This window comes from Python bivittatus, unplaced genomic scaffold (genome assembly GCF_059951505.1).
Source record: "Python bivittatus isolate LINGU-HERP-01145 unplaced genomic scaffold, Pbiv_v1 ctg000580_np1212, whole genome shotgun sequence".
In the NCBI taxonomy this organism is placed as follows: domain Eukaryota; kingdom Metazoa; phylum Chordata; class Lepidosauria; order Squamata; family Pythonidae; genus Python; species Python bivittatus.
The window spans coordinates 14,121,382-14,146,206 of NW_028277087.1; the positions used below are offsets into that span (position 1 = coordinate 14,121,382).

At 39.5% G+C, this 24,825-nt stretch overlaps 1 protein-coding gene across 1 annotated transcript in view; it reads right to left on the reverse strand.

Annotated features, from left to right (window-relative positions):
* Positions 1-24,825, reverse strand: part of MDGA2 (MAM domain containing glycosylphosphatidylinositol anchor 2) — a 491,572-nt gene that overhangs the window by 307,847 nt on the left and 158,900 nt on the right. Inside the window, exon 2 of the mRNA XM_088149614.1 lies at positions 19,016-19,155. Coding sequence (XP_088005740.1) covers positions 19,016-19,155 — 140 coding nt within the window. The remainder of the gene's footprint in view (positions 1-19,015; positions 19,156-24,825) is intronic.

Below are 24,825 nucleotides of genomic sequence, written 5' to 3' on the forward strand. Positions count from 1 at the left end.
GAGGACTACCTGTATTTCAAAACTTTACTGCAAATACTTGCAGATCTGGGGTTCCAGGTTGTGGCATCCCTATCCTCACACATCTTCATTTTTTTGGAAGTTTTGAATAGTGCTTCATTACTTCAGTTAGTTTATGTCTGTTGTTCTAGTGTGTGATGTCTGCATTTACTTTGGTTCTAATGTTACCTTGAATTGTTCAGGACAAAGTGAGATAGTTTTTTTTTTAAAGGGTTGTTTATTTTTTAAAAAGATGTTTCTAAAGTCTGCGTCCATATTAGTTCATCTGAGCAAAAAACCTGTTCTCAGCAAAGATGCCAATCTGCAGCAAAAAAAAGGATTGAAGTGTCCCTCCATGTTTGTTTATAATTCACATTTCTAAAGCCACCCAACTTCCCAATGACTCTGAGTGGCATACAAATTGAAAACCAAAGAAATAGAACAATATCAGACAACTGAAAAGGAAGACCATCCCAGTGGAACAGACATAAGAACCCTTCACAAAGGAAGCCCACACCCTCCTCTAGCCCAAAGCTAGGGGAAAGAGACAGCACAGGGTTGGGATCATCATTCCTCTTTATTTTATGTTGGTCAGAAATAGCTGGAATAATGTGTCCTGTTCTGGGTACTGCAAATTAGGAAGGACATTAACAAACTGTATTCATAGGAGAGCAACTATGATGATAAGAGCTCTGGGAAAACAAACTTAAGAGGAATGGGTGGTGATGATGAGTATGTTAGCCTGAAGAACAAAAGACTGCAAGGAGACATGATAGCTGTCTTCAAGTATCTGAATGGCTGTCATGTAGAACGCAGGACAGAATTTTTCATTTGTTCCAGAAGACAGGAGGAAAAGCAATGGGTTTACGCTTCAAAGAAGAGGATTTCAGTTGGACTTCAAGAAAAAAAAAATCTGTTCAACAGTGCTTTCAGAACAGAAGCTGTTCAACAGTGGAACAGATTGCAATGAGAGGTGATGGACTGGAGAGGTTCACACAGAGATTGGATGGCTGTTTGTCAGGGGTGCTATAGATTTTACTGAGGAAATTCCCACTGGGCAGTGGGTTGGACCAGATGATCTCCAGGGTTTCTCTGAATTCCTGGATTCATTTATTCTATTATTCTAAATTCAAACTTTTATGTCATTTCAAATGCAAACACTTGTCAGTGGAGCAGTTTCTGTATTTGACTGCAAGTCATCAAGCCTGAAGGGAGCAAAGGAGCAGCTGGGAGCAACAAGTTGGGAAAAAGGAGCTTTCCTTCAGCCCTTTGGAAAAAACAACTTCTTTGGGTTTCTACTTTCTCTGAAAGTTATCTAAGTGAATATTAAAGAAAAAAATACTATTTTAATTTAAAAGTCCATGTTTGAGCTTATTTTTCCTTGTTCCATGTGCGTGCATGTTTTTTTCCCCATTGATTGTACGTAGGTCATTCCAGGAGAGCTTTTTCACTATTTGGATGCTAAAACTTGAAACAAATTTGCTGATCCAACTGATTTGTAAATGTTATAACACCTCTTGTTTTGTGGTGAGAGGAGATTCGAAATATGGAACATGGAAATCTTTGTATCCTAGTTATTTTTTGGGTGCTTTAACAACTCACATTTGTAGGAGGAGCCAAGGAAGAACAAAAAGGATAAAGCCATCAGAGACCTCTGGCAATCTTTCATCAATTCAGTTATGGCAAAGAACTCTTCACTTTTTTGGCAACTTACAGCTGGAGGCCTTGGGAAGTCTCCTAGAAACCCTGCTAACCAAGTCCCTGTACAAATATGGGATGAGCACTTCAGAAATTTGTACTCAGAGACTAACCAAGCAAACATGACTGAACTCTCGAGGTTAACCACACTACAGACTTGGCCACCAGTCTCTCCCTCTGGAGCTGGCAAGCTGGCTGAATCTCTTGAAGTGGGAAAAGTCTCTAGTAGCAATTGTATTCTCCCTGAACTGCTCAAATGGAACTGCACAAGGTAGACAGCTCCTCTTGCCTCGCTCTTCATGCATATTGATTGTATGGGACACATCTCTAAAGTTTGGGGCTGGTGATGACAGTCCCAATGTATAAGAAAGGCGATGAAGGGGATCCAGCTAACTATGAACCCACCAGCCTTTTGAGCATGAGAAACAAATTGTATACAAAACACCTACACCAGAAACTATCTGAATGAACTGAAATCAAAGGCCTGCTCAGAGAACAGGCAGGGTTTCGAACTGGGCACTTAGTGGTGGACCACATTCTTGTGTTACATTACCTGATTGAGAAGCACATCCAGAAAATGAAGTCTCTACTCTATGTAACTTTTCTGGACTTTAAAGTAGCATCTGATTCCATATCTCGGACATTACTATGGGAGAAGCTTCAAGAGCCTAGCATTGATAGGCAATGATTCCTCCTGATCCTAGAGCTGTTTTCAAACATTCACCCTAGAATGAGATGTAATGCTCAAGGAACACCTTCGAACACCACACATACAGAGAAAGGGGTGTATCCGGGCTGTATTTTGGCCCCCACCTTGCTTAACTTTTACATAAATGGTATGGTTGGTCTTGGATTCCCCAAACTTTCAGGTACCAAAAATTACTGGTTGTAAGTTGCCTGTATTACTTTATGTAGATGGTGCTGCAATTATCTCTTTCACACTCATCAGGCTCACACAAGTGGTGAGAACATTGTTCACTACTGTACTCAAAACAGACTAGTTATAAACTACCAGAAATCTAAAATCATGGTTTTTGCCAAGAAGAAGGAGCCAAGGATTTGCTAGAATTCTTTTTCAATTCACTAGATTCTAATGAATTCAAGAATTCCCTAGAAACCCTCACTAGAATTCTGGTTTATATTATATGCACATATGGGCACAGCTTCATTTTACATTTCTTGCATTAGCATTGATATCAAGCACTGATCTGTTTGATTTCTGTGTTTTTACTGTTCCTTCCCATGTAGTTAATTATACCTGACTCTTTGCTTAACACTCTGGACTGTGTTAACAAGGTTTGTGTGCAGTTATTCTTGCAATGCCATTAGGGAGGCTGTATTTTATAGATTTCACTTTTATTACATGCACCACTAATGAAGGCATAATGTGATTATGATGGACCAAGTCCAAGAAAAATTGTCATCAATTGGGTTTGGCATGAAATAATAAATTGCTTTTGGACTGAGTGCTAGGTTTGGGAAATAAAAGGAGGGCCCTGTTTAAACACCCAACTAATGTCTGATTAGAAATGGAACAAGGAAATGAGATTTAAACAGGAATAAATCAATTTGTCATAGAAACAAACATAATAGTTAGGTAGAAGCTGGGACTGAAATTGGGAGGTGCGTATATGTAAAGGAAATGTGTTAGAATTATTTGTTTTCTACCTTCTTGGAATTAATTTAATAAAGCCAGAGTGGTGTAGTAGCTGGACTAGGCTGGAGAGAAGCAGATTGAAGTCCATGGAAATTCCCTGGTAACTCTGGGCTAGTCATTCTCTCACACAGCAGTGTCCAGAGAGAAGGGGTCAAAAAAGGCAAGATGACAGATGTATTTATTTTATTCTATTTCTACGGTCATCTCATCATAGTGATTTTGGGCAGCTAAGAACAATTAAAAGTACAGCATAACAAGAAAAAATAAATACACAAGTGGCAGCTGAGATAAACAAACATAACCATTTTGTGGGCTCGAACTGACACTCTGACTCCCATCTCCAGGAACACAGCCACATCTTCAGGGCCTTGCAAAAGGCAACAGGTTTGGGGCCAATCTAATTCTTGGGAATGATCTTCCAAATGGCAGGCACCATGACAGAAAAGGGTCTCTTTGTGGGTCTCAGAAGATGACACTGCAAGTGACAGACCTGTAACATGCCTCTTCTGCCAGATCTGATAGGATGGGTAGAAATGATCATGGAAAGGTAGTCCACAGAATAAACCATCCCCATACCATGAAGGGCTTTATAGATGACCACCAGCACTTTGAATTGAACCCGGAAGTATACTGGCAGCCAATGGAAGTCACAGAGCAGAGGTGTAACACACACAATTTGACCCCATGCCGCTGCATTCTGAACCAGCTGCAGCTTCTGAATATTCTTCCAGGGCAGCCCCATGTACACCACATTGCAGAAGTCCACTTGGGAGGTGACTAAGGCATGAGTGACTGTGAGCAGAGCCTCTTGGTCCAGGAAAGGGCAAAATTGGTACACAATACGAAGCCATGGAAAAGCTCTCCTGGTCATGGTTGCCACCTGTTCCTTGAACAGGAGACATGAATCCAGGAGGACACCCAAATTGCCCACCAGATCTGTTTGGGATAGTGCAACCCCATCCAGAACAAGAGAGGGAAGTCCTCAGTACTGAGGGGCTCCAAAATTCAAGCCACTCAGTTTTGCTAGGGTTGAGGTGAAGCCTGTTCTTCTCAATCCAAACCCACACAGCCTCAAGGCACTGAGATAGAACATCCATTGCATCGCTTGGTTGATCAAGGGCAAAGATGATCTGGGTATCATCAGCATACTGATGATACCTCATCCCGTACCACTGGATGACCTCACCTAACAACTTCATTTTAATGTTAGATAGGAGTGGGAAGAGTGATGAACCTTGCGGTACCCCACAAAGTAGGGGCCATGGGCTAAACCTGTTCACCCCTAACTTGAACTGGCCCCAGAGGAAGGAGGTGATTCAGCATAATATAGTGCTGCCCACTCCCAGCCTCTGAAGCCAGTCTAGAAGGATACCATGATTGATGGTATCAAAAGCCACTGAGAGATCAAAGACAGTAAAGCTGCATGCTCCACCCCTGTCCCACTCCCATGACGGCATCCACAAGCATGATCAGTGCCATTTTGGTCCTGTACCCAGGTCTGAAACCTGACTCATATGGGCCTAGATAATCCACTTCCTTAAGAGTTCTCTGGAGCTGCTTGGTGACCACCTCCTCAACAACCTTTCCTAAAAAGGGAAGGTTGAAGACTGGATGAAGGTTATCCAACACAGTTGAGTCTAGCAATGGCCTCTTGAAGAAGAGGCACAACACCGCCTCTTTAAGGGATGGTGGAACTGCTCACTCTCTCAAAGAAGACTTCACCCCTGCCAGGACCCAACCACATGTCACCTCCAGGGATACCTTAGCCAACCAGGAGAGCCATGGATCTAATATACAGGTGGCTGAGCTAGTAGTCCCAAGAACTCTGTCCACTTCATCAAGACTAACAGGTTGAAATTACTATCTTCCCAATAAGCAAGTTAGACTGATCCTCAGTCTCCCCCATGGGACTTCAAGGCTAAAGTCCAACTGAGAGTGAATTTAAGTGAGTTTATCCAACAGATATCCATAAGTCTCCAGGGGCAGACCAATTGAATAAATGCAACATTAGTGTGACATTGTGATGTAAGCTCCACCCCTTTTGTACAATGAACATATGAAAGGAGTTAGACTTGCATCACACCACATCTGCCATATTGCCTTTTTTGCTCCCTTCTCAATGCACAAGTCTCTCAGTCCAAGTTACCTGGAAGTTTGTTGTGAGGTTGAAATGAGGGATGTCCACATATAAACTTGAGCTATTGCTGTGCTAAGATGATGATGATGATGATGATGATGATGATGATGATGATGATGATGATGATGATGATTGGTCACATAGTCAGTCAGACTGGATTTGGCATTTTTATCCACCTACTGAGTCCTTCCCAAGGACCTGGAATACGCAGATGTTGTTGTTTGATGGCATTAAAGGTATCGTCACAGGACATAAGCTGTTCCAAGTAAAGCTGTCAATCTTGATGGCCTTCAAGTGGTACTCCAGATATTTTGGGATTGCACCCAAGGCATCTATTACTATTGGTACTATCTTTGCTTTCTATTGCCACAGTCATTCTATTTCTATTTGCAGGTCTTGTATTTTGTGATTTTCTCTTCCTTCCTTCCTTCCTTCCTTCCTTCCTTCCTTCCTTCCTTCCTTCCTTCCTTCCTTCCTTCCTTCCTTCCTTCCTTCCTTCCTTTCTTTCTTTCTTTCTTTCTTTCTTTCTTTCTTTCTTTCTTTCTTTCTTTCTTTCTTTCTTTCTTTCTTTCTCCAGGTATTGCAATGTCCACTATCCAGATTTTTTTGTCTTTCTTATCAATAATCATTAAGTCTGGGGTATTATGTGACAGATGCTTGTTTGTTTGAATTCTAAAGTCCCAGAGCACTTTAGTTTCATCATCATTATTATTATTATTATTATTATTATTATTATTATTATTATTATTATTATTCCTCACTGAACAACCACTCGTTCAGCAACGGTTCGAAGTTACGATGGTGCTGAACGAGACTTACAATTGGTCCTCATAGCTGCAGCTGTCACAGTGTCCCCACGGTGATGTGATTGCGATTCGAGCACTTGGAAACTGGCTCACAATTGCAACAGTCGCAGATCCCATGGTCACATGATCGCTATTTGCGACTTTCACTGTCAACCTCTGACAAGCAAAGTCAATGGGGAAGCCAGCAGGAGGTTGCAAATGGCAATCACGTGATGTTACACTTAATGACCTTGTGGGATTTGCTTAAAGAAGGCAACCGGAACTGGCACAAATGCTGTTGTAAGTTGGAGTGGTCACATAATGTCATGCTTTACGACCACGTCGGTTAGCAACAGAGTTGCCAGTCCCAATTATCGTAGTTAAGCGAGGCCTACCTGTATTATTATTATTATTATTATTATTATTATTATTATTAACTGGTTATTATTGTATTTCCTTGTTTTAGTTGTTGTGAGCCACCCAGAGTCATTGAGAGTTGGGTGACAAACGAGATAGATAGATAGATAGATAGATAGATAGATAGATAGATAGATAGATAGATAGATAGATAGATAGACAGACAGACAGACAGACAGACAGACAGACAGACAGCTTGCACTATAAAGATCGTGCAAAGAAGCTGTTCTTATTGTGGCAGAGAATGAGTCAGACCCCAGAAGTCCCCAGATCACATTTTGAGAACCTCTGATCTAGTCCAACCCCCTGCCCATTGTAGGACTCCACTTACAGATGGCCATCTGGAAGATAATTAGAAGGAGAACATTATGAAATACATGACTGGAAAGGAAATACCTCCGGCAAAGCGAATCCACCATCTATCCAGGCAGGCTGCTGGCAGCTCTTACTGTTAGGAATGTTTTCTTGATGTCCAACTGAAAACTAACATATTGGGAGGGTACCAGGTTGGGCCAATATATCTGGAGGGCAGCAAGTCAGGGAAGGTACCCTGGTTAATATCATTCCATTCCTGCTTCTTATGTATTTTAAATTGATACCAAAAAAAAAAAAAAGGACCATCACACTACCAACGAGCTGAATGGAAGTCTAAATAACATTTTCTCTAATATACAGCTTTCTTTCTTGTGAGTTTCCTTTTTAATTTTTTAAAAGCCATTAACGTAGTACTAAACACATTGGTCAATTCTATTTTGCAGCACCCTGGCATACCAAATCAAGCAAGTTGCCAACAGTTTCATCCATTAAGTAGTCTATTAGTTGCCATAGAAACATACCCCTTCCCAAATGTATATACTCCTTGTTCTCATAACTAGGTCAAAAAAGATCAAGTACTATGTTGTTCAAACTCCAGAAATGAGTTAACTGACCCATCCAATTAACTCCAGAGGGAGTTAGTTTTAGCCCCAGATAAAACTGTGTTTGAGTCTAAATGAATTCCTTCCTGGTCAAGTAACTCTCCCTGTGCTGTGTGAACTACTTTTTAGAGGGCTGTTTCTTCTAACATGTATGATTCAGATGAAATCCTAGAGACGCCTCATGAATTTCCCCCCATTTTTTTGAGGCAAGAAATATTGATGGTAGTGAGAGATCCTAGCTGTCACAAAGTCAGCAAGGAAAAGTAAAAACCTAGCAATCACCCAGCCCACCCAATCATCCTGGGAATTGTGGTGTCATCATGTGAAGGATTGAAGCAATGAGCATGAATGAGCATGAAACTGAGCAAACTCAGGGAGGCAGTGAGGGACAGGAAGGCCTGGCGCGATATGGTTCACGGGGTAACGAAGAGTCAGACACGACTGAACGACAACAACATGTGAAGGACAGCAAACTAGAGAGGATCGCTTCATCTGTGATGCTGTGTCAACAGAGCTTGTAAAAATGCCTAGGTACTGCTGCTTAACAAGATCCAGGAGAGATCACCTGGGGACCCTGAAAATAGATCTTTGATTCACAGATCCTTATTTATTTATCTTGGGGTTCTTTACATGTTTTGTATATTTAGTGGTTTTGGGTTGCTATTATGTATAATGTTTTTATCTCTTGTTAGTTGTCCAGAGTTGGTATAGAGAGATAAATCTAAATAAATAAGTTACAGGAAACGCTATTTCCCAAACCATATTGTAAATTCTTGAACAAGCTTGTCCATTTGGCCCATATTGCAGGTAAAGCTCCTGCGCCATTGGAGGGGATTTGGTGAAAGTTAGTTAATAGCTTACTTCACACAACTTATTAACCAAGGACAGATAAAGATGTCTGCACAACATCCAAAACTTGGCTACAGCATTAATGTTTAGCTTAGGGTTCTGTTTTCTTTTTGTGGGTTGGTCTGCTTCATCAGTTTATTATTCAATGCAATAAGCAAATTCAGAAAATGGTAACATCAGGAGCCAGAGACATACACTTATGAACCAAACCAGTAGGTTCAGAACAGTGATTCAAGCTTAAGAAAATCCAGTGTCAAAATTCAGCCTTCTTGATGCTATGCTCCACAAGCTTGTTCTTTTCACCAGCAGCTCTTTTGCAAGCAATCCATGGCCAAACATAGCTTATTCTCTCCCTTTGATGATAGCTGAATATAGACAAAGGGTCAGCAGAAATTATCAAAATTGAGCAGAAGAAAGTAAAAGAAATCCATAAATTGGTAAAATGAACTGAAATCAATTTTCCTTCCAGGGACCAAGGATGAGAAAGTAGAGATCTTAGAGGAAAATCACATTCAGCATTGTGGAGACAAGACACACTAGTTTTTCTGAGATAATCCAATTAGCTGCTTCAAAAAGTCCCTTTTGAGACTATATTAAATATTTCTTGGCACCCATACAGAGGTTTTTGGGTGTTATCTGAGGGTGCTTCACAGGAAAGTACTAGAGGTGCTGGATAATTATTATTTTTGAGACTTCTGATGCAAACAATTCTGTCCTCCTCAGCTGGGACTAATGTGCAAATTAATATATTTACCTACAATATTTTGCTAATATTTCCTTCTAAATAACTTTTTAAATGTTGCAAGACAGCTTAGAAGTAGCAAACTGCATTTTGCAAATTGGGAAAAATTATCTTGATGAGGTTACTGACTTTCAGTGCATTTGGGATGGGGGGTGGGGGGAGGACATTGCTGTACAGCACAAGGATGATGCATTTTTACCAACCAATGTTTATATCTTTTTTAGCCAAGAAATGAACCATCTGCCAGCACTGGGCTTCCCTTGAACCCTTCCTTGTATAACTGAGGCAGTTGATATTTCTTGTTGAATACCATATGTTCTAAATATTCCAGTTTCCCTTTCTTGATGGTATTCACAATTCCCATATCTTTATCCATTCTTTTGAAGCCAGTCTCATTTTGTATATGTTCAACACATGACATTTTAAGTAATCTTGTAAGTAATGTTATATATCCACATTTCACTGTGTACAAAATACATGGCCATATAAGTTAAATAAATAAATAATAAACTTATTCAATAGAGAGCATTTCTGTAAATGAAGGGCTGTAATGATATCACAGAGTTGGATGTAACCATTTAAAAGAAAATTAAAGACCATGCCCAAAAAAGAAAAAAAAAAAGACAGAACCAGAAAAAAAAATTACATATTATGTAAAATTGAACAGGAATTTTCAAAATAGCATCAGATTAATATTACATATGATCTTAACTGCTATTGAAATAACATATAATAAAAATAATCACAATAAACAATAACAATTCTATCAAAGTTAAAAATCTATCCTTATTACAACAAAACAGAGAAGATTTAGTATTTTAAAACCTTGTTAAGAGAAACCCAAACTTTGGATGTGGAACTAGCCCATGTGCAGAATTACAATCCATAAACCATTTTCGAGTTAAATTAAATTTTGTATCAGATTTGTTTTTCAAAAATGAAGCTATTTTTGACTTTGGTGTATACTCCCACAACTTGGTCTGCTATTCTTCTAAACAAGGAATTATTGGGCATCATACACAAGATGGAATATGAACAATGTTGAATGCAGTGGGACTGTTACTCCTGTGATTCTACTGATACCAGCTAAAATTCTCTTCCAATTTTCTTGCAGCCACACCATATTGCTAGTGCGTATTCACCTTGTGAGCAACTAAATGTTCAAGATCCTTTTCACATGTACAATTACCAGTCTGGCATTCTACATCCTATGCATGTACATCTGGCATCTGCAGGGGGGAATCAAGGGAGGGAAATTATGAAACCAGTATTGTTCTACATTTTATCCATAAGTTGTGATGCTATATGCACATATGAAAACTTATGCCATGATAGCACAATGTTTCTTTTAGATCCTGCGGATGTCTCTGACGGTAATGCATGCAGAAGAGATGTATTACCATTTTCCTCCTCATGCAATGACACTATAAGGTAAGAGAAAAAGAGAAAAGAATTCCCCCAAAGGACAATTTTTTATTTGCAAGCCTCCTCTTCAGCAGTGCTGTTTTTTGGACTGTCTCTATGACCTGCAAGGTTAGGTAATCACCTGGGAAGCTTTGGAGAAAAGCACTGCATCATTTACATGTTTAAAAAAAAACACTGAAGATGTTTCCATCATTGTGTAAATGTCACACAGTAAATGCAACTCACTTCAGTGAAAAAAGATTAATGCTACTCAGACTTAACTTTCACTTCACAAAGTCCTTTAGGAATAAATGTGCAATTTGCTCCAATAAGAATTTGCAACCAAATTGTTTGATTCTGTAGTCAAAAACTAAAGCAAAGAAATGAAGAATTTACCAGGAATTTTGCCCTGCCTCTTCCTCTAAGACAGGGGTGTTCATGGAAGGGGGGGGGGGTCAGCAGCCTCAAAATGATGGACATCACTGAGTGGTTGAAGCCCCTTTTTAGCATGAGCTGCATGCATAGACAAAAAGGTAGAGCTTCAATCACCAATCACTCCCACCATTTTGACACTGTCCCCTTCTGTGGACAACCCCATACTAAGTTTCAAGAGAAGCCTATTAGGTCCTAATCTAGTCCTCTGCCTAGTGTTTATTTTAAATGCTATCCACCTTTAAAAAAAAATGCCAGTTGCAAGAAATTTGCCTGCTCTGACTCCTTCATATTATGGATATCAGTCTACACTGGAAAGCTTGATTGAATCTGACTTCGGCTTAAGTTATTTTTTAACGATTGATCTGTCTAGTTTGTAATGAATTTAACACATTATCATGCTAGTATAATTGAAATGAATTGTTTGCCTAAATCACTATGTTATAATTTGAAATGAATTGGTACATGACCATTAATTGCAGTCATGTTTGATATGTGCTTGGCATAGGTGCCGGCTGTTAAAGAGGGTAAAACAACAAGCAGTTCACTAAGAGCAATTTCCAATTATTCCAATGGCAACTGGTCCTAGCAAACTGCACAGCAGCAGGCTGTTTTCTCAACACTACTAGGTGGGCTGAATGCTCACAGAGAGTAGAAAAGGCACCACGCCTGGGGTCTGGTAGAACAAAGCATTATCAGAACTCTGGAAGCTCACTCTAGGCCAGTGTTGTCCAAACTTGGCCACTTTAAGATGAGTGGCTGGCTGGGGAATTCTGGGAGTTGAAGTCCACTCATCTTAAAGTGGCCAAGTTTGCACAACACTGCTCTAGGCTCTTCCTCAAGCCACTTTAAAGTCCTGTGATGGAATGTATCTATGGAGAGGAGGGTGATGGGGTGGATAGCAATAGAGAGCAAGGCCATCAGGAAGAAGAGGGTGCATTCCAGGAAGGGAAAGAAGACAAAAGACAACACAGTCCACAGGGGGAGCATGGGAAGCATAAGAGGTTCAAGATAGCCACTCCCTAGAATCTCCCAGGGTATATCCACTAGTTGCAGTAGTATAGATTGAGTCTGGCAAGATTCTGTCTATAAGGTATAATCAAATAAAGGAACTTAACTCAACTGGACTGTTTCACCCTTGTTCTTGGGCTGGGCCTGACAAGTACTATACACCAGTCTCTTGAGTTGGCAGAACATTACATTGGCATAAAATCTGCTGCCCCCACTATCACTCCCTATCTTGGCATGGGCATGATGCCAGGAAATTGTGCTGTGCTTATTTATCATATACAAAGCAGGTTAAGGACAGGTATTGTTGAATTACTGAAGCCTTGTTTCCCTGCCTTCACAGTAAATATCATAAAAAACATAATCAGTGCCCTGCTGGATCACATCCCTGGCCCATCTAGTCTAGCAGTTTGGTCCCACGGTGACCAACCAACTGCATAAAGAAATCCACTGGTCTTCCATCAGATGGCCTTCAGAGCTAGTCACATTGCCATCAAGGCTAATAGCCAATGATCCCCAGGACTTCCCCGAATTGGTCCAACCTTTTTTTTTTGAAGCCAGTCAAGCTGACAGCCAGCACTACATCGGGTAGTGAATTCCAAGGTTTGATTTCACATTGTGTAAAAAAATATTTATTTCTGTTTGTCCTGATTCTTAACAGGATTCAGTGTCATTGGTGACCTCTGGTTCTAGTATTTTGGAAAGGGGAAAATAACTTTTCCTTGTCCACTATCCACACCATGCATAATTTTGTACATCTTAATCTTGTCCCTTTTCATTCTCCTCTTTTCTAGATTAAGAAGACCAAATGTCACAACTTTTTCACACAGGAAAGCTGATCCAGCCCCTTGATCACCTTAGTTGCCCCCTCTGAATCTTCTCTACCTCCACAATATTCTTGCTGAGATGCAACAATCAGAACTGTACACAATATTCCAGATGTGGTTCCATCATTGATTTATATCAGGGCATTATAATATTGACATCTCTATTTTCAGCACCATTTCTTATTGTCCCTAACATGCCATTGGCCTTTTTTACAGCAGATGCACACTGTGCTGGCACTTTCAATGAACTGCTTTCCATTATTCCAAGATCTCTTTCCTCATCAGTCACTGCTAGCTCTGATCCCATTAGTTGGTATGAGTAGTTAGGGGTTTTGGCACCAATGTGTATCACTTGCTCATGTTGAATGTCATCTGCCATTTTGATGCCCATTCCTCTAATGTGCAGAGATCTCTTTGGAGCTCTTTGCAGTTCCTTACTATTTTTACTACTTTGAACAGTGTAATCAGCAAACATGGCTATTCCACTAGTTACAGCCGATTCCAGGTCCTTTATAAATATGTTAGAAAGCACTGGTCCTGGGACAGAATGCTGGGGGACCCCACTTTTACATCCCACCATTTTAAGAAATATCAATTTTCTCCTACTCTTTGTTTTCTATTCTTTAGCCAGTTGCTTATCTACAGGAGGACCCACCTTTTATTCCATGGCTGTTAAGCTTACTGAGAAGACTTTGATAAGGGACTTTATCAAAGGCTTTTTGAAAATCTAAGTAGATGATGTCTACTGGCTTGCCCTTATTCACATGTTTATTAACACCCTCAAAAAACTCTAGTAGATTAGTCAGATAGGACTTTTCTTTAATGAAGCTGCATTGGGTATCCTTGATCAGGCCAAATGTTTGGCAATTTTATCTTTAATAACAGTTTCTACTATCTTCAGCAAAATAGATGAATTTATTTATTTATTTATTCATTCATTCAATTTGTATGGCCACTCATCTCACCTAAGTAACTCTGGGCAGGTCATAACAGTTAAAAACAACAATCTAATAAAAACAATTTAAAAACCAATATACAACTTATAAAACCATTAATAACTACTTTAAAACCAAAATAACCATAGTCAGCAGCAAAATCCATCCTTGCGTCAAGCTCAAGCAATCCACTGTAAAAGCTACCCACCATTGCCAGACTCCCAAGCCTTCAGGGCCTAGATACTAAGCTGATAGCCTATCATTTTCTGGATCTCTTGTGGACCTTCTTAAAAATTGGAGTTACACTGGTCACCTTCCAGTCCTCAACGACAGGGGCCGAGTATAGAGAGAGGTTGCATATTTCAGTCAGGGGATCCACAATCTCAGCTTTCAGCTGCTTAATACCCCTTGGGTGGATGCCATCAGGGCCTGGTGATTTGTTGATATTCCATTTGCCAATAAGGCCCAGCACTTCTTCTCTTGTCACCACTCTACGGTTCAGTTCATCTGATTCCCTTCCTGAGAAGAGGAGCTCAGACTCAACAATCTCCCCCAACTTTTCTCCTGTGAAGACGGAGGCAAAGAATTTGTTCAGCTTCTCTGCAATGTCCTTTCCTCCTCTTAGCACATCTTTGACTCTTTCATCAACCAAGGGACCAACAGACTCTGTGGCTGGCTTCCTCCTTCTAATGTATTTGAAGAATTTTTTTATTATCTGCTTCACAGGTTTGGCAATATGATCCTCAACTTTCCTATTTGCCTGCTCATTGACTCATTACACAGAGTTTATCCTTCTTTTTGTTTTCTTCACTGAGACAGGTCTTCTGCATTCTAAATGATACTTTCTTAGCCCCAATAGCTTCCTTTACAATGCTAGTCAACCATTCAGGCTTCTTGAACTTTGGGGCAATTTTCTCATTTTAAGAATATATTGTACCTGGGCATCTATTATTGTGATTTTAAACAACAGCCAAGCTTTCTGGAGTAAGCTTGTTCTTTCAACCTTCCCTTTGAGTTTCTTTTCACCAATCTTCTCAATTTTGAGAAGTTCCCTTTTTTGAAGTCAAATATGACTGTGTGGGACTGAATATGTAGGTCATCATTTCTTTCCATGATGAATTTTATTGCATTATGGTTACTACTCCCAATCAGTTTGACTACAGATATTTTTCTCATCAAGTCCTGAGGACTGCTTAAGAGTAGGTCTGCTATGGCCCCAACTCTCACCAGTTCTACAACCAACTGCTCCAGCACAAAGTCATTTATAGCACATGAGAATTTTACCTCTCTGTCATGGATTGAACATACCTTCACCCAGTTGGTGTATGGGTAATTGAAATCTCCCACAATTACAAGACTTCCTTTTTGAAATGCCTCTCTGATTTTTCTCTCCATTTCCAGATCTCTTTGAGCATCTTGGTTAGGGGGGACAATACAACACTCCCAGAATTAACCTACCTTTATGATCTGATATTTCTACCTGGAGTGATTCCATCAAATGATCTGTCCCTTTGGGAATGTAAAAATAACTTGACTCAATGGTCTATCTTACATTCAAGGTGACATCTCCTCCACTACAGCCTTCCCTGTCCTTTCCAAGGAGATTGTAAACCAGGAATAGGTACATCCCACTAATTCTCCCTAGTCTGCTATTCAGTTATCCCCATATATCAGTACTCTCTTCTAAGATCAGGCATTCCAATTCATCCAGTTTGGCCTGCAGGCTTCCAGCATTTGAATACAAACACTGGTGCACAACAGCATCTTTCACTGTGTTCTTTTTATTCTTTTGGGTTTTTTAGCTGCTTTATCCCCAGCACTGTCTAGTAGATGTCTCTAGATGGAGCATGGCATCCACAGCCTTCAGACCAGGTGGACAAGTCACCATGCAGTCAGCATGTCCACCAAACACTCCACCAGACACCCAGCTCCCTTCATATCTAGTTTAGAACATATAGGTATATTTGTTTAAATTTAATGTATGTTTAGGCTGATGGTTTAAATATGTTTTGGAAAACCAACTCTATTCTTTCTTTTTCTTCCTCCTCTTCTTGTTTTTCAGACAAGTGCCACTGTTTAAGTTTGAATTTCAGCCCCTCCTTCCTTTCAAGGGCTCTCTGACTCCACCCATTAGTTGCTAGGGAAGCTTGGTAGCTAGTCCAACCCAGAAAAGCACTCAGAAATATACTCAGAAACTCACTAGGCACACAGATAAAATCTCCCCAGAAATCTCACACTTAACTCCTTCTCTTCACCTCCTTTTTATGACCAATTTCCACCCAGGTTTTCCTGTTTAGCACTCTATGCTTCTCCTCTGCTCTAAGCAACTCCAAGCAGCAGCAGACTCTCACCAGCTGATAGCAGAACATCTCCTAAGCACTGCCATTGACAAGGACTAGGGCCGGGACAAGAGTTTGACAGATGGGTAGACCAGCTAGTTTAGCGTTCTACCAAAACTGTTTTTCTGCAAGCGTTTTGCAAGGTTGTGTTCAAAGAAAGCCTGGCTATCAGATGATATCACCTGATAGTTGGGCTTCTTATGGACAAGGATTTAGCACACTTCAAAAGGAGATGAATGTGGATTGAGCACTATTCCAGAGAAACACTAAACCTCTGCTGAAAAAGAACTGAGCGCAAGCTTGGCCCTATTCCAGAAGAATACTATCCATGCTGCAAAGCAGCCTTAGCAACAGCTGACAACATTGTATTCTGTTTTGTCAATGTGCAAGGAGGAGATTATTCTGGACCCTCCGAAGCAAAGATGAACCTCAAAGAGTTCAGGGAACTGAAATTAGATTAGATTAATAGATTCCTGCACTGAGCCAGGGGTTGGATTAGATGGGCTAAAAGCTGTTTTCCAGCTTAGGCACTCTCAGATTCCATAAAGATATAATGGACCAAATCTCCTAATGAGTAAAAATCATTTGTAAGTTAAAGATTGACTCACAAGGAAGAACCACTTGTTGGCCTTTGGACTAAGATCAAGTCAAAAATTCCTTCTAGATGTATTAATGCCTGGCAGTTGGGCCTTGGTTTTATAAGAGCTCTAGTTTCATAATTAGCCAGTCTAGGGTTATCACCATAAAAGAAAAGTAGTCATTGTTGATGTCAGTGCTGAAACAGTAATTATGCATTGGCCATGGACTCTAAATAGCTTTTTGGGACTTCAGTCACTTGACCCCTGGAGTGCTTCTGGAATTCCTCTTGGATTCCATTTCTATTTGATGCCTTTTTCTATTATCAAAAGGGATGTTGGATTGCCAGTCAGTCCCTGACCTTGCTTACAACTGAATGGTTCTGAGCTGGCTAGTGAGTCAGCCTGAGGTATCAAGAGACTTAGTTCCTCATCTCCTGTAACTCTGAACATGTATCTCATTCCTATTTCATGTATACTGGATGGAAAGAAATAAGTTCAGGCAGCAAATCCTGGACTGCATACAGAGGTTTTACTCACTCTATAGCCTTATGGGATGCACAAAATGTGAGAAGCTTGATTAAAAGTTGTCTGTGGACACTGACAACAAACTGAGATTTGTAATAATTACTTGTACTTTAATGGAAAATCAGTCCTTTCCAATTTGCCACCAGAAACAAGAATATGCAAATGATCAGGAGAGCAATGTAAATCACGATCAGGAGAGCTAAAAACACAATCTGCAATATGCTGGACTGAACCTATATTCTCACGTATCTATCTTTACAGCAGGATTGAGCCCTTTGCCTCTAAAGCCATAGAGCAGAACTGTGATTACTTAGTTCTTTTTATCAGCTTCCAGCCAGCACCCAGCAGATGGAATGACCAGGCAATCAATACCTTGGCTTGATCACATGCTTAGTGGGAAATAAAGACAAAAATATACTCATGGTTTGTTCTTCAAAGCAGCTTAATTAAGCACTTTCAGAAAGAACACAGGCATTTTAGGCTTTTCCAGTAATATGACCATTTAAGGCACAGTAAAACATGTTCAGTCTTTTCAACCTTAAGGGTGGTTCTGCTGCGAGTAACCTCTTACATCTCTGAAGCAGGTTGGAGAAGGCAATGGACATGAATGCCACCATAATTCTTGGATGAAAAGTGGGATAAGAATTGTAATAAACAAACAAATAAATAAATAATAATGTGCCCCTATTCAGGGTGAGCAAAATGAATCCCTTTATGTCTGTTGTATTTTCTGTTAGCTTTTTAATATAAACTAATCTAGTTAGCACTTCCAAAACAAATATATAAGCTCCGTTCATTGATTTAGTTTTCTGCACTTCTCTGAATATCACAAGGTAATACTCTGATAAAACAATGTCTACAACAATGTGAAAACTGTACACAATGTTGTGTGTGTGAAGGGTAATAGTGGATAAAAGGCAAAGTTGTCTGCCAAAAAGTGATTATTCAATGCATTTTTTGTTTGTGCATGAAAACATCCCAAAAATGCAGAACTGGGACCCAAAAAAAAAAAAGGAAACTTAAAATATTATATTTACTTAGTTTCTTGCTTTTAGGCACTGCAGTCGCAGTTTTAAAAAATGCAGTCCCATTTTCATTTAGATGCTCTTTAATGCTTACCATTTACAGCTACTGTTTACAGTTTTCAATGGAATGAACATTCAGAAACACTTACTCTCTGGTCAACAAAAATAAGCACTAAACAAGCAATTAAACCATGACTTTTTCACTCACGACAACTGGTGAAATGCGATTAAAAAGCAATTCAAAGGGCAGTTTAGAAAACAGCGTAGAACTCCTTAAAACACCACACAGTAGCAGAAATACAACAACATTAAAAGGCCTGAGGTAATAGAAACGACTTTGTGAGAGAAAAAAGCTGGAATCCTTTTTCCAGGACCCTGATATTCCTCTTCTAAAGAAATTCCAGTATTGATCCCATTTCCCCTACTTTGTTCTGAACGGTACAATCAAAAAGAGGTATGTCATGTTCCCTCTACCTCAAACATTTGGATCCACTCTCTACATACGATTATTGATCCATTCTTTATATAATCAAGGTAACGTATTGACTATTCCATTAATATTACCATGCACAAGTGAAAAGGTCCCAGAAAAATATTGCTATCATGATCCCACATAGCTTGCTGTGGCCAGTTCTACACTCACTATTTTCTGAGGGTGGCAACCCCAAGGTAGATAACAAAGTCACATGGAGGAGGAAATCAGGATGGATAGACCATGCACATCATCACAGCAGGAGGCTCACCTGTGGCCGAGGATGGCCTGTAACCAAACACGTCAGCTCCAGTGTCTCCCCTTCGCGGATGGTGTATACTCTTTCTGAGTACCGTTCCTCCTCAATGTTGCAGGCGAGGCCCGAATGGATAATCCTCACTGTGGGTGGGGCTGTAAAGCCAAGCAGAAGGAAAACTCATCAGCTGTAATGGGCTGTGAGAATAACTCTGAGGAACAGGAAGATGAGCTGCAACCAAGACAATGGTCAGATAAGAGAAATCTGAGTCCAAGGCACGAGTGTAATTTGAGAAAGCATCTCACACTTGACCCTTCTTAGTTCTCTTGAACATAAAGCCAAGGAGAGGAGAGGCATATTCAGACTTGCAAGATTCTGTTACTGTAACCTCATAATAAAAGTAGTATTAGCATTCATAACTTCAGTTTCCTGGTCTGTACTACCTCGAAGGGCTGACATCGGCAAAGTGCTTGTGCTGGGAAGACTAGGTGAGGAAGTAGGTACGCAAACAACTAATTCAAAGTTTTGGTATTTGGAGAACTTTTTTTTTCTTTTTTCTTTGGCTATATGATTCAGATTGATGGGCCAAATGAAGCCACTTTGCCACTAAGGAACAGGAACAAATCTTCAGGCCAGAGACAGAGTGGTAAGTTATAGAGATTTGCTAAGTCAGATACCTCTTATCAGTAGACAGTGAGACACCCTTTCAAAGCTGCCTATCTAGGCATAGTAGACTGACATCTCCTGTAATCTGTTTCCATCACTGGCCTACTCGGCATGATCTAAACCTCTTTCAGTCCAAGTCAGAAATAATTTTCACGGCCCTCAGAGACTATGCTACCTTATATACAGTAACAGTCAGCAAATGCATTTGTAAAATAAATATACATGTTTAAATGGGCATTTTTAGAGATACAGAGTTCTTTGGGGAAGGAGAGAGGAAAACTTAATTTTGCAGTAAAAAGAAAAATCAATATAGTCCCTCTATAATCTGGTGGGGGCAGGGGATAAGAAATGTTTGGAAGGCCATGTTAAAAAAAAAAAATAAGGGCCACCAAGAAAAAATGTCTAAACCTGTTATTTATGAACACAGACTCATTCTCAGTGGTTGGATTCCTATATAGCCCAGTAGCAGCACAGACAGGGGAACCCAACATTTGCAAAACTTTGCAAAATGCAGGGAAACAACAGAATAGGAAGTGAGAAAACAGAAAAATAAAAGCACCCAGCACAAGCCTACTGTGAAGCTACATGGCCACTTTAGTTTCTTCCTTAGACAGCTTCTCAAAGGATCTTCAGAGCACCCAGACCTAATGACTATGGTCTTGTTCCAACCAACCTCTCTGTCTCAACCATTAAGTGATCCCTCCAAATCCTCACATCAAGATGCTTTTGTGTAGCCATCTGTAGTAATTTACTTTTTTTCTCTCTATACTTCTATCTTTATAGAGAGTGAAAGTAAAAAGCTTCTTGCAGAACATCACAGTAGGTAGACAAAACATCAGGAAGGGAGAAACCCACAGGCATAAGCCAAATTCTCCATGGGAACCTTGTTGGGAACATCACCCTAAAAAGCAGTAGACAGTGGGTCAAAACAAGACTGCCCAAGAACATTTGCCTGCCTGTTCTCTAGAACCCCCCCCCCCCAAATATATGTCAGATCCCAACTTTTCTTGCCTTTAAGAACACCATTAAGACCTGGCTTTCCCCTGCAAACATTTGGGGCTGGTTGAATGGAGTCCCCTTTTGGTTGTTTTTATTATGGTGCTAGTCACCATTTTATATTTTGTATTTCATATTTATATATTGGGTATGTTTTAACCTTATGTGGTTCTTTTTTGGTTTATGTTGTTGTACACCACCCAGTGTCACACTGTTGAGTTGGGCATCCTTATAAATCCGGTAATAAATAAACCAACCACCAAAACAATGGTGTTTGACATGCTCAGTGGCCAAGGAAAGTTGACTGCCTATTAAAGAAAGTGAAAAAAAACTGGGATGGTAGAACAGGAGTGGCATAGAGTACCTTGGAAAAGACATGGTTTCTTGACTGGCTGGAAAATAACCATGTCACATTGCAATATTTTGCTAATAATCATAATCTTTCAGCAGGGAGTAAAACTGGCTGATTAACATTGGCTGATCTTCAACAGTTAAGCAGGGTCAGGCCCAGTTAATACTTAGATGAGAAACCTCTGAAATTCAGGAAATTCCAGAAGTTAGGATGAAACTGGGTGATCAAAACAGCATCCTGGCAGATAGAAATGGAAAATATGCAGTTGAAGAAATTTCAGTGTGTGTGTGTATGCGTGTGTATGTACATGCATACATATACCGATGTATATGCATGTACATATAACTCCTAAATGAATATGATCTTGCACATTGAGAAAACACCATGTATGTACCAATATTCTTGTGCCTGCAAAGTATTAATGGATGAAGATGCATTCATCACCATGTTATTAATCTCCAAAATCCCCTGAAGGAAACTTTATATTCTTAATTTTAACTCAAGGTATTTTCCTCTTAATTTACAAAAAATTAACTTTTCATTGTTCTTCCTTTTTTATTATATATACTGCTTGAAATGTATTATCTTGCTCATTACACAAGCAGAGCACTTTAATGAGGACAATAAAATTAAGCAGTTGGCACTATGGGATTCATCCTCTTTTCTCTTTACGCAACCAATAATGAAAACCTGACTGCTGTCGATGGGACAGACTTCCTGATTGCTTGTTGTAGATGCAGAGATTACAAGATTCAATCATCATTAAATAAAATAAGAGCCCTCCATATGCCTTAATTTCACCAGACAGTTGATTTCTAATCCTTGGGGGGAAAATACAGGAAGTGAAACATTAACTAAGACTCTATAGAATTTAGAGCTGATTTTCAGTCAAGGTTTAACCCAGTGAGGTTCATGCGCACTGCAGAAGTGATGTATCTGAGAGAAAAAATCTAGTGGGTCTAAAATTGAAGAAAATAAATTAAAAACATCTACATATACCACTTATTTTTGAAATGTCAGGCAGGCAGTAAAACCAGGACATTTAGTGATCCCTGGCTAAGGCACTAAAAAAGACGAGGGGAGTTCGCTATTGTTTAAGTCACAGCTTAAGATGACTAAGAAAAACCTGGTGGAAAACTTATGCTCACCTGTAGAGTTTTGGTGCTCTCTGAGCTTGATTGTTTGCTTGCAGACAATCACCTAACTAGGTAACATCATCGGTGCAAGTCAGTGTGTGCTGATGATGTTACTAGTTGAGTAAATGAAATGTCTGCAAGCAAACAGCCAACCACCAAGAACTCCACAGTTCAATGTTGAGCTGCAGATATTCTTTTCTATTATGCTCACCCTTGTCTTCTGAATTGCCATCCCCACTTGGCTTAGAGATATAAAAGAAATCAGAGTGGATTTCTGAAATCTGCAGACAAATCCAGCATAGTTATAGATGACAGCAATGAACTGTGGTTATTTGGGTCTGGCTTTCTATGGTCAAAATCTGAAAATCCACAAAACATTGTGAGTTATGCATCTGCAAAAGAGTGGATGCTTTGTAAAGTTGCACACAAACACAAGATTTAAACATCCAAACTATGTAACAAAAAAGACTTCTGAGGAACCATTAAACATGACCATTAATTCAAGGTAACCAGAGGAAAGATCAGCTAGTAAAATCTACCAGGTCAAAAATACTCATCTTTGAGTTGACTTTTTCCAAAAAATCTCCTTCTCCTTCATTACCTTTAATTATGGACATTTCAGATGACATCAATCTCAAAATGTTAACCAAGGTTAGGACTTGTAGGACTTAAATAGGAGACCAATTTCAGAGCAATGGATTAGGGTGGGAAGTAAAAAAATAATCTTAGAAAAAGGCAATATCAAACAACCTTTGTACTGTTGCAAAAAGGCAACATAAATTTTTCCATCACCCAGAATCAAGTTCACTTCAAAGGCCTCTTATCTTGCTGATGAAACAAGCACATTTCTTTTAATTATAATGTTGGAAATAGCATTTTCATTAAAAAGCAAAAATTATAAACAATATCAGATTCCCTACTCCCCACTTCTAGTCTCAGCATCAGAACTCTTAGCTTTGAAACTCGGCACTTTTATTCCAGGTGTATAAAGGCAGATAGCTGCAACTAAAGGAGAAATAACTGCATTCAAAGTATACTGCTTCTTGCAAAACTTTTAGATTGAATCCCAATAGGGAAAAACAAAACTGGACTTGGCCCTAAACTCTAGGAAACCAATCTGGAGTAGTAAATGTATTTGTTTGACATGAATATGGATCAATACCTAGAGGTGAGGAGAAGTTATAACCTGCATTTTAACAGGAGATGGAGACTAAAGGGTTACGCAATAGAAGAAGTCCAGTAGTAATGTATGGCTGTGAGAGCTGGACCATAAAAAAGACCGAGCGCCGAAGAATTGATGCCTTTGAACTGTGGTGCTGGAGAAGACTCTTGAGAGTCCCCTGGACTGCTAGGAGGTCAAACCAGTCAATCTTAAAGGAAATCAACCCTGATTGCTCATTGGAAGGATCGATAATGAAGCTCAAGCTCAGATATTTTGGTCACCTAATGCGAAGAGAGATCTCTTTGGAGAAGACCCTGATGCTGGGAAAGATTGAAGGCAAAAGGAGAAGAGGACGGCAGAGGATGAGATGGTTAGATAGCATCACTGAAGCAATGAGCATGAAACTGAGCAAACTCAGGGAGGCAGTGAAGGACAGGAAGGCCTGGCGCAATATGGTTCATGGGGTCACGAAGAGTCGGACACGACTTAACGACTAAACAACAACAATAGAAGAAGATGGATTTTGCATAGCCAGAAAGCAAGCAAAGTGGCTATCAACGTATAAAGTATGAACCAGCTTTAAAAACAGATGATTTGTACCATAGATTTGTATTAGTTGAATGCTTTATTTTGTATTAGATTTGTCACCAGAATAAAAGACTCTTATTAGAGTTGAATATTGTATTTTAATCCCATTTGCAACCCGTTTTAAAAAAAAAAAAAAAACTCGTCCTCTGCTTTGGCACCTGCCAGGCATTCAATCAAATTCACTTCCAACAAACACTTTGGTGGATAACTAGAATTAATTATTCCAAATGCAGTTAATTCCCGCAACATATGAACTCTTTTTCCATCAGATCTCAGAAATGCTTTTCTCCAGGCATTAAGATTCAAGAAGAGGAATATAAATTAAAATGCTACACGGATGATGTAGTACTAACTATTATGCAATCTCAACATGCAATAAAACAGCTGATGAAAACAATTAAAGGATTTGGTGAATTCTCAGGGTATAAAATTAACATACAAAAAAACAAAGATAATAACAAGACAATTAGCCCAGGAAGAAGAAAGTGTTGTGCAGAAAGAGTTGGGTAGCCAGTTAACAAAAGACCCAGTGAAATACTTGGGATTGCATTTGATATATTTCAAAATAACTACCCCAAATTATGGAAAGAACTTTTTTAAAAAAAATTAGAAAGATGGAAAAATTAAAATCTCCTGGTTAGGATCAAATGTGACCATTAAAACAAATGAATGAATGAATGAATGAATGAATGAATGACTATGTGTATATATATATAGCATCAATCAAAATCCCCCCCCCCAAAATTCTGCAAGATTGGCAAAGAATAGCCAACATATTTACTAGGGGAAAAAAAAGTAAAACAAAATGTTTACAAGATTCAAAAGATGGAGGTGGGCTTTCCCAAACATTAAATTATATTACCATGGAAGCTGTTTGTCATAGATAATTGAATGGATAAAATCCCCAAATGTCAGAATGTCAATA